Below are 10,834 nucleotides of genomic sequence, written 5' to 3'. Positions count from 1 at the left end.
ACCCCCGAACCAAACAGACCCTAAGTGTAAAAAAACACAATCAGATATCCCTAAACGCTAAGACTACCAAAAGAACCAAAACGCTAAGAACGACCCATCTCTCTCGCGATGCAACCCTAGCGCCGTCGACCTCTACCTCTACCGGCGCCGTCGACCTTTATCTCATTCGTCTTCTCTCTCTCACTCGCTCGCAGTCGTCCTAAGCGCCGTCGTCCTCTCTCTCACTCGTCAAATCGAACTCCAAATCGAAGCTTTCTCCAAATCGAACCCCAAATCGAACTCCAAATCGAAGCTTTCTCCGGCCTCTACTCTCACGAACGGAACCTTGTCTTTCCCTCTCACATTGATTCAGGTACTCTTCTTTCTTTTTTAATCGTTTTTAAATTTTTTCCTTTTCGTGATTCCTTTCCCTGATTTCTTTGTGTTCTACTTGGTTTTAGCTCTTTGTGTTTCGTGATTTCCTTTTCTGCTTGTATTATTTTTTGTTACTGTTATTTTCACATTTTTTAAATTTCATTTAAAGTTTCAATGATTTTTTGTCTGGTATATATGGTGGAAACCTGTTGTTGTTTATAATTTATCTGGTATAATGTTTATTTCATTTGAAGTTTCAGTGATTTTAATTTGAAATATGATTCATTTGAAATATGATTTCATTTGAAATAAGTTTCAGTGATTTATCTGATTGTCTGGTATATAGTGGTAAAGTTTAAGTGATTAATTTGAAATATGATTCATTTAAAGTTTCAGTGAATTCATAATGTTGGTATATAGTGATTTATTTCATTTAAAGTTTAGTGGTAAAGTTTAAGTGATTCATTTAAGTGATTGGTTTCCCATCGGGTATGAAACCAATACTTTAAAAGGTCTGTTGCATATCTTAAAAGGTATTTAAAAGGTATTTAAAAGTTTAAGTGATTCATTTAAGTGATTGCTCCTAAATGATATTTAAAAGGTTTCATATCCTTCACGGCAAAGCTGGTCTGTTGCATATCTTCATTGTGTGTTCTAACAATGCATTGTCTCACAATTGAAGCAATCAAAGGAAAAGACATGTTCCTTTTTATTATCAGTTTCTTAATTGACATAAATGTTTCTTGCAGAATCACTCTCTTTTGTTGTTCATATCAGGTATCAAAGTTTTGACTCGAGTTGATTTGCTTTCTGCAGGTTTGTGGAATCTGGTTCCGTTTTTCCATTTTGAGAATCTTCGATCACTTGACAATTATGTATCCTGGTGGTTATACTGCTGCAATTACAAACTTATCTCCAAGAGCTACAGAATCTGATGTACACAATTTTTTTGGATACTGTGGTGTAATTGAGCGTGTCGACGTAATAAGGTAATGTTACTTGACCTTAATTACTGATTGATAAATTTTCTGCAAGTCAAAATGAAACCTTTTGAGTTTAATGTGCATGGTACTGCTTAATGTTCAAAATTGAAAATTCTTTTGCATTTGTTCCTGATTTAGTCTTGAGTTGACTTTATTTCATATTGCTATTGAATAAAAGGATTGCTTGTGGTAAGTTGGAAGGCCTAGATGGTAGAAAAATTAATTTACTTTATAGTATCGTCGTAGATTCTTGGAACTAACTGAAAAAATGACTTTTTTTAATAATGATGCAGATCCAGTGATTATGAGTCTATTGCATATGTGACTTTTAAGGATGCTTATGCCCTGGACACTGCATTATTGCTGAATGTAAGACTCTTAACTTCTTTGTTTGATTTAATGGATCAACTTAATACATAATGGATTTATAAAGTAAAATATTATTAATTATACTTATGCAGGAAAGGTTATATGTGATAATGGAAAAGATCATAATAGAATGAAAAACAACCAATGTATAACATCCCATGTCGAATATCTAGAATACGATATAGAATATACATATTGGTACTGGAATACATCAAAAATTACAATAGGATTAGACTTCCAATTTTTTTTTTCGGTGATGATATATAGGCTGCTGTGCTGGGATCTTTGAATGCTTAGAAAGTGGGTTCTTTGAATGCCTTCATTTGTCCACCAATCATCAATATGCTTATATGCTATCTAATCCATTTTTACCATTAATCAATATTATTTTAGCATGTTGCCAATTGATTCCACAACACTCTATGTACCTTCCCAATATTATGGCAAGTGTCATTCCTCTTCTCAATATTCCTTAAAAATTTGTCTGTTTTAATGAATCTTCTAGTGCTTCTTCAGTTCTTTTTTCTTCCAAGAGAAAAAATAAAAATAGTAAGCACTTCACCTCTAATAGAACCTTGTGCATAATTTGCATGTGCAACTATGGAGAGGAATGTATATGCATTGTTTGTGATGTTGTTGATATTTACTCTTGTTTTTTCTCTATCTGAAGCAATGTAGTCAGGTTCGCGCACCGGGTCGTAGGATCGTACGATCCTACGTGCTCATGAAGGCTAAACGAGCTAAGAACCCATGGAGGTTCGTTTTTGGGGCTTTTTGAAGTCAGGTTCGCGCTTTTTTGTGGTGGTGCGTAAAGCAACAGCAGGTTCGTAAAAAAAAAAACGATTTGGGTTTAAAATTGGTTGGGCCTTGCAGTCAAACCGGGTCGGGTCAAGACACAGATTACAAAACACGCTTCTTTTTTCTCAGAAACCCTAAGAAAAATACGCGTTTCTTCTCTGAAGAAAGAAACGCCGTCATGTGTCTTCTCAATTCTTCAATCGCGATTCAGCCTTGCTTCCTTCATAACATCTCGTTCCTTTCCTTTTGTTTCCTTTTGTTTCCTCTGTTTCAAACCTAACATCTCGTTCCTTTCCTTCACTTTCGTTTCATCTCATCTCTCTGTTTCAAACCATCTCTCTGTTTTCATCTCATCAATCTCTCTGTTTCATCTATCTCATCTCTCTGTTTCAAACCATCTCTCTGTTTTCATCTCATCCATCTCTATGTTTTCATCTATCTCATTTTTTCCTTTATCCTGTCTGTGTTAATTTTTCCTTCATCTGCTGTTTTCATCTCATCCATCTCTCTGTTTTCATCTATCTCTCTGTATTCATCTGTGTTAATTTGTCCTTCATCTCTCCTTAATGGCTTCAACCTCAAATGTTGGAGCTTCTTCTGCTGCCACTGTTAATGAAGCTCCACCTTCTGCTTCTGCTGCTCGTGTTAGGGTTCCTCCTAAAAATGCATCTGGAAACAAGACTGATCCAGCATGGGAATATGCTACATCGATTGATATAAAAACAAGAAAGGTGAAGTGTAAACTTTGTGACTGGGAATTCACAGGAAATGCTTTCAGAATTAAGCATCATTTGGCTGGCACTAATAGTAATGTTAGGCCTTGTCCAAACTGTCCTCCGGAAGTCAGGAAAAAGTTTTTGGTTATTACTGATGGCTTACAAGAGAAGTTGCTAAAAAAGATACATGTTGACATTAACATTGAAGGCGATGCTGATGATGAGGTTGGTGATGGTGCTGGTGCAAAGGGAAAAAGAAAGAGTCAAGGAGAGCTAGCAAGAAAGGATATGTACAAAAGAGGGCTGACACAAGCTAAACAAAGCACAATCAATGGTGCCTATAAGAAAGAAACCAGAGAAGATGCTTGTAAGGATATTGCTCTTTTCTTTTACAATAATGCTATTCCTTTTAATGTTGCTAGGTCTGATGAGTACCTTAAGATGTTTGACAATGTTACAAAACATGGTATAGGGTTTAAACCACCTTCTTATCATGAAATTCGAGTTAAATATTTGGACCATTATTATGGAGAGATTAGTAAGGTAGTTGCTGGATATAGGGCAGATTGGGAGAAATATGGTTGCACAATAATGACGGATGGTTGGACAGATAGGAAGAGAAGAACTATATTGAATTTCTTGGTACATAGTCCAAAGGGAACTGTATTTCTAAAGTCCATTGATGCATCCGATATAACCAAGACTGCAGACAAAGTTTTCAAGATGATTGATGATGTTGTTGAAGAGGTTGGAGAGGAAAATGTTGTCCAAGTTGTTACGGACAATGCGGCGAATTACAAAGCAGCCGGAGAATTGTTAATGCAAAAAAGAAGTAACTTGTATTGGACACCATGTGCCGCACATTGCATCGATTTGATGTTAGAAGATTTTGAGAAGAAGATCCCTCTCCACAAAGAAACAATTCCTAAGGGAAAGAAGATCACCACCTACATTTATGGTAGAACAAGTCTTATTTGTATGTTGCATAGGTTCACTAAGAATGTTGATTTGATTCGACCTTCATTGACCCGTTTTGCGACATCTTACTTGACATTGGGTTGTTTGAATGATCACCGAGATGAGTTGATATCTATGTTCAAATCAAATGAGTGGAAGACTAGCAAACTTGCTAAGAGTAAAGATGGGATTGTTGTGCAAAAGATTGTTTTGAACAAAATGTTTTGGAAGAATGTTTTGACTTGTCTAAGAGGTGCTTTTCCACTTATTAAAGTGTTGCGCATGGTGGACTCCGAAGAGAAGGCAGCCATGGGGTATCTTTATGAAGAAATGGATCTTGCAAAAGAGAATATCAAATCAAGCTTTAATGGAGTTGCTAGGAGGTAACTAATTCAATTCTTTTCACTTTGTATTATAATAATTAGATTTACCTTGTATGAAAACCAATTCAATTTTTTTTTTGTCTTTGTTAGCTACACTCCCCTTTGGAATATAATTGATCAAAGGTGGGATAAGCAACTTCATAGGCCACTACATGCTGCAGGCCTTTATTTGAACCCCAAGATACGTTATGCTCCGGGATTCGTTGATGATGATGAAGTTACGGATGGCATGTATGATTGTTTGCTTAGATTGGTGGATGATCCGGAAAAAAGAGCCAAAGTTGATTACCAACTTGAGGATTTCAAAGCGAGGAAATCAAACTTTGGTAATGAATTTGCTACATTTGCACTTGGAAATAAAACACTAACACAATGGTGGGAATCTTATGGAAATAAACATAAAGAATTGCAATGGTTCGCTTTGCGAGTACTTAGTTTGACATGTAGCTCATCGGGGTGTGAACGGAATTGGAGTGCTTTTGAAAGGGTACGTTTTCAAACTTTTTGAACAAATTGTATTACAAACAAGTATCTATTATTTTTTAATTTATTTATAACTTATAATCATTTAGGTTCACACTAAGAAGAGGAATCGCTTGAAGCAAATCACAATGAATAAGGTAGTTTTTGTGATGGTTAACTCAAAATTGGGAAAGACTAAGATTAAGAGAAAAAGTGCTAACTATGAGATTGAAGAAATTAATTCCGAAGATGAAGGGGAAGAATGGATTGAGAATGTGGAGGATGAGGAAGATGAAGGAGATGACACTTCACTTGATGTTGGACAAGATGCTAGTATCGGTGATGTTCTTGGTGATGATTTGGAACTTCCTCCCATTGATGAAGAAGATGATGATGATGTCGTTGAAGAGAATGAGGATGAAGATGGTGATCTTGATGACTATCAAGATGTTGGATTGGAAGATATTTTGAATGTCTAGATTATGTCTTTTGTGAATGATACTATAATAGGTCCTTTTTTTTGAATTATGCATAGGCCTTAAGTTGTGATTTTTTGAATGATGCATAGGCCTTTAGTTATGGTTGTGAATGATAGGTCTTTTTTTGTGAATGATGCATAGGCCTTTAGTTGTGAATGATAGGTCTTCCTTTTGTGAATGATGCATAGGCCTTTAATTGTGAATGATGCATAGGCCGTTGGTTACTTATTTTATTAACTTAGTACTTGGTTGGTTATGAAGTTATGAACAATTGGAATGATATATATATGAAATATTAATTAAGTTTATTGTGTTCATGTATTATTATTATTATTATTTTGTGGTTCTGTGTATATGTATATATGTGAAGTTACCATTTTACCCTTAAGTAGGTTCTTACGAATCGAGCTACGATCCCGACCTTACGACCCTCCACCAGCCTCCCGATCCTACGTAGGATCCCGAACCTGACTACATTGATCTGAAGAGCTTAATGCAGATGGAAAATATCTTATGGACATAAAAGTGAGATTGTTTGACAAATACAATCATCTTCAGAATTGGAATTCAAGTGATTCAACACCTTGCGGTTGGAAAGGTGTCATCTGCAACAATGACATCGATCCAGTAGTTGAATCTCTTGACTTGCATGCAATGAATCTCTCTGGCTCTTTGTCTTCCAGCATTGGTGGTTTGGTTCACTTGCTTCACCTTAACCTGTCTCAAAACACTTTCTCTGGTTTTATACCAAAGGAAATTGGAAACTGTTCAAGTTTGCAGGTTCTTGGTCTCAATATAAATTGGAAACTGTTGAAAAATAAGGCATAGAAATATTGTGAAATTATATGGTTTCTGCAACTACAGTGACTCAAATATGCTACTTTATGAGTACATGGAAAAGGGTAGTTTGGGAGAGTTACTTCATGGCGAATCTTCCTCTAGTCTTGATTGGTATTCCAGGTTTCAGATTGCTCTAGGAACTGCACAAGGACTCTCTTATTTGCACCATGATTGCAAGCCTAGGATTATTCACCGCGACATCAAGTCCAATAACATACTTATTGATCATGAATTTGAAGCTCATGTTGGTGATTTCGGTTTGGACAAGCTAATTGATATCTCAAAGTCTAAATCAATGTCTGCAGTTGTTGGTTCTTACGGCTACATTGCACCTGGTAAGCAATCATTCAAACACATTCTTTTCTTTCTTTATTTCTCAACAATCATTGTTGCATTTATCTACAAGGTTTTAAACCATGGATGTGTCGCAATATTGTGAAAAATCACAATCAAATATGGCTGAAACAGTTGCCATGTTTTAAAACAGGACCAAATTGGTCGGTTCAAGTTGAACCACCAGAAACCGGCTAATTCACTGGTTGGTTTGATCCTAGTTAGACTACAGACTGGTTTAATCAGATTAAACCGGATTCAACTACGATTGGGCCCACCTTTTTGTAATTTTTGGCTCCAGCAGCTGGTTCACAATTTTTGTGCTATGCTGGTTCACAATTTTTGTGCTATATGCTGGTTCACTAAAAATGGCTATGCTGATTCATTTACCATACATTAATTAACATGTTGTAGTTTACATATGAATTATGTTATTTACATATTGCAGGTGTTCAATGATCCCACGACATTAACAGAGGAGGAGTTGTATGATTTGCGAGACCGCTGGGCAACTTGTTTTCTTCAACTATATAATCCCGCTGGGCGAATCTTCCTCTAGTCTTGATTGGTATTCCAGGTTTCAGATTGCTCTAGGAACTGCACAAGGACTCTCTTATTTGCACCATGATTGCAAGCCTAGGATTATTCGCCGCGACATCAAGTCCAATAACATACTTATTGATCATGAATTTGAAGCTCATGTTGGTGATTTCGGTTTGGCCAAGCTAATTGATATCTCAAAGTCTAAATCAATGTCTGCAGTTGTTGGTTCTTACGGCTACATTGCACCTGGTAAGCAATCATTCAAACACATTCTTTTCTTTCTTTATTTCTCAACAATCATTGTTGCATTTATCTACAAGGTTTTAAACCATGGATGTGTCGCAATATTGTGAAAAATCACAATCAAATATGGCTGAAACAGTTGCCATGTTTTAAAACAGGACCAAATTGGTCGGTTCAAGTTGAACCACCAGAAACCGGCTAATTCACTGGTTGGTTTGATCCTAGTTAGACTACAGACTGGTTTAATCAGATTAAACCGGATTCAACTACGATTGGGCCCACCTTTTTGTAATTTTTGGCTCCAGCAGCTGGTTCACAATTTTTGTGCTATGCTGGTTCACAATTTTTGTGCTATATGCTGGTTCACTAAAAATGGCTATGCTGATTCATTTACCATACATTAATTAACATGTTGTAGTTTACATATGAATTATGTTATTTACATATTGTAGGTGTTCAATGATCCCACGACATTAACAGAGGAGGAGTTGTATGATTTGCGAGACCGCTGGGCAACTTGTTTTCTTCAACTATATAATCCCGAGGTAGATTATGATGATGCCGACGAGAAAGATTAGGAGCTAGCTAGGTTTGTGTGAAGTTACAATGGACTAGTTATGATGATGTTTTAATTTGTATTTTGGATGGATTAGTATTAATTATTATGATGTTTTGTATTTTGGATTACAATGTGGTTGTACTTTAATGACATTATTACTATATATATGTTGAATGTTGAATTTGAATTTGGCTATGGATGTTGAATTTTAGTATTATGTTCTTGATGCAAGTTATGTTATATTGTTGGCATTGTGGGTTAGATTTTTTTAATAAAAAAAAAAAGATTTAAAATATATATAAACTAAAAAACGCAGGTTTTTCAAAAAAAAAATAAAAATAAATAAAGTTAAGATTTCACATCAGGTAGACTTGGTCAGATGTAAAAAGTCCAATTTAATTTTACAAAATAATATTTGAATTTCGCCTTGGTCAGAGGTAAAAAGTGTTTTTTTACATCTGACTACGCCAGATGTAAAACGTGTATACTTACTAAGTCTCGTGCGCCTACATCTGAAATTGTTCAGATGTAAAAAGTGGTTTTCGCCAGATGTAAAATAGCTTTTTTCTACTAGTGTGAGAGAGTAAAGGGAGAATTATTATTGATCAAGGTTGTGAGGTTGTGTTGAAATTACAATGACTAATGTGCTTATATACACATTCAATCTAACTATGGTTACTCTAACTAACTCAATAGGTAGTTACTTACAACACAAGTAACAAACTATCTTCTAAACTTGAATTATTCCTTCAATACTCCCCCTTAATTCAAGTTCTCCATGCTAAACACATTAAGCATTTTCCTCATGTCTTTGAACTTGTCAATCTTCAATGGCTTGGTAAGCACATCAGCTCTCTGATTCTCTGTATTGCAGTAGCTAAGCTTGATCCTCCCTTTAGTGACTTGGTCTCTCAAAAAATGAAACTTAGTTTCAATATGCTTGCTTCTCCCATGAGCTATGGGATTCTTAGCCAGGTTTATGGATGATTTGTTGTCAACCATAAGCTCTACTCCATCTTCAACATCTATTTTCATTTCTTGCAGCAGAGATTGCAACCATATGCCTTGACAGGCTGCATTGCAGGCAGATATGTACTCAGCTTCACAAGTTGACAGTGCTACTACATTTTGCTTTTTAGCTAGAGCTCCATGAAATAGGGCAATCAAATAGTGTGAATACATATCACATAGTACTTTTCCTTTCTAGTTTATCACCTGACCAATCAGAGTCACTATATCCAATTAGCTTGCCTTTCTTTCCATCTGAATTTGGATATAGTATGCCATACTCCATTGTGCCCTGCAAGTACCTCAGTATTCTCTTCACTACTTGCATATGAGATAGTTTAGGTGTTTGCATGAACCTACTGACTATCCCTACACTGTGACAAATATCAGGCCTTGAATTGCAGGCATATCTCAAGCTTCCAACCATCTGCTTATACAATGTGCTGTTGACATTGCTGCCTTCATCATCATTACTTAAGCTTGAAGCAGTTTCCATTAGTGTGTTGGCTGGGTTGCAATTCATCATGTTGAATCTTTTCAATATGTCTGAGACATATTTTCTCTAGTGAATCAACATTCTCTCTTTAGTTTTAGTGAATTCCAATCCAAGGAAGTATTTTGGGCCTCCCATATTAGTCATTTCAAACTCTGAGCTCAACTGACTTGTCAACCTTTCAATTTCTCTTTTGTCACTGCCAGTTATCAGTAAATCATCCACATATAAGCACACTATGCAGAGTTTACTCTGAGTTGAGCCTTTCATATATATATATTCCATGTTCAACTGTGCACTTTGAATATCCAATTTTGTTGAGAAATTCATCTATCCTCATATTCCAAGCTCTAGGTGCCTGTCTCAGGCCATATAGTGCTTTATTCAGCTTCAATACACGATCCTCCTTTCCCTTAGTTGTGAAGCCTTGAGGTTGTTCAACATATACTTCCTCCTCAAGTTTGCCATTGAGAAATGTAGACTTGACATCAAGTTGAACAAACTCCCATCTGAAGTGATTAGCTATTGCTACCACCAATCTTACAGTTTCAATTCTTGCTACTGGTGCAAAAATTTCTGTTTTGCTACCAATCGTGCTTTATACTTTGCTATAGTTCCATCAGGCAAATGTTTGAGCTTGTAAATCCATTTGACTGCAATTGGTTTCTTACTAGTAGGAAATTGAGTTACACTCCATGTATCATTCTTCTCAATTGAAGCAATTTCTTCTATCATTGCTTGTCTTCATTCTTCATGTTTTGAAGCTTCAGAATATGTCAAGGGTTCAGTATCAACAAATAGTGCCAGATGTACTATGTCACCATCTGGTGTGACCATATCATCACCGACCCTTTCATAACCTTGTAAAGTTCTATTTGGAACAATTGGTCTTTCTGACCTCGTTAGTACCACTGGTTCATTGTTTGTAGCTGTAGGTGTTGGCACAATTGCTTCTTCTGCTGCTTGCTCATTAAGCAACTCAAATGGTACATAGTTTCCATTATCTTATGTAGTATTGTTCCAATCCCAACATTTATCTTCATCAAATGTTACATCCCTGCCAGCAGTGATCTTTTTTGTAATGGGATTGTACAATTTGTAAGCACCTGCAGTGTGATACACTACTAGTATCATTGCTTCACTCTTGTCATCAAGCTTCTTCCTCCTTTGATCTGGTATGTGTTTGTAGCATAAGCAACCAAATACCCTTAAGTGCTTCACTAAGGGTGTGTGCCATGACCAAATTGCTTCTGGTACTTTCTGCAACTTCTTGGTTGGGCTTCTATTCAAAACATAGCATGCAGTTGATACAAC

At 36.1% G+C, this 10,834-nt stretch overlaps 1 protein-coding gene and 1 long non-coding RNA gene across 2 annotated transcripts; both read left to right on the top strand.

Annotated features, from left to right (window-relative positions):
- The first annotated feature begins 2,938 nt into the window (after positions 1-2,938).
- Positions 2,939-5,992, top strand: LOC123888110. The gene is made up of 3 exons (XM_045937075.1): positions 2,939-4,560; positions 4,651-5,047; positions 5,133-5,992. Exons 1-3 carry the CDS (start codon positions 3,071-3,073, stop codon positions 5,499-5,501), a joined length of 2,256 nt encoding a protein of 751 aa, XP_045793031.1. The 5' UTR covers positions 2,939-3,070; the 3' UTR covers positions 5,502-5,992.
- Positions 5,993-7,261: 1,269 nt separating this feature from the next.
- On the top strand, positions 7,262-8,214 carry LOC123892419. Its single transcript, XR_006803188.1, has 2 exons — positions 7,262-7,466; positions 7,913-8,214. It is a non-coding gene; the product is annotated as an uncharacterized LOC123892419 (long non-coding RNA).
- The last annotated feature ends 2,620 nt before the right edge of the window (positions 8,215-10,834 follow it).

Source organism: Trifolium pratense, linkage group LG6 (assembly GCF_020283565.1).
Source record: "Trifolium pratense cultivar HEN17-A07 linkage group LG6, ARS_RC_1.1, whole genome shotgun sequence".
Classification (NCBI taxonomy): Eukaryota; Viridiplantae; Streptophyta; class Magnoliopsida; order Fabales; family Fabaceae; genus Trifolium; species Trifolium pratense.
Note: the sequence above shows the minus strand (reverse complement) of the source record. Positions and strands in the feature narration are given on the sequence as shown.

Bases quoted from the DNA above. Each gene is read 5' to 3' on its own strand.
- LOC123888110 (XM_045937075.1), top strand. From the start codon at position 3,071: ATGGCTTCAACCTCAAATGTTGGAGCTTCTTCTGCTGCCACTGTTAAT. The intron at 4,561-4,650 runs GTAACTAATTCA...TGTCTTTGTTAG, and splicing joins TTTAATGGAGTTGCTAGGAG to CTACACTCCCCTTTGGAATA. The intron at 5,048-5,132 runs GTACGTTTTCAA...ATAATCATTTAG, and splicing joins ATTGGAGTGCTTTTGAAAGG to GTTCACACTAAGAAGAGGAA.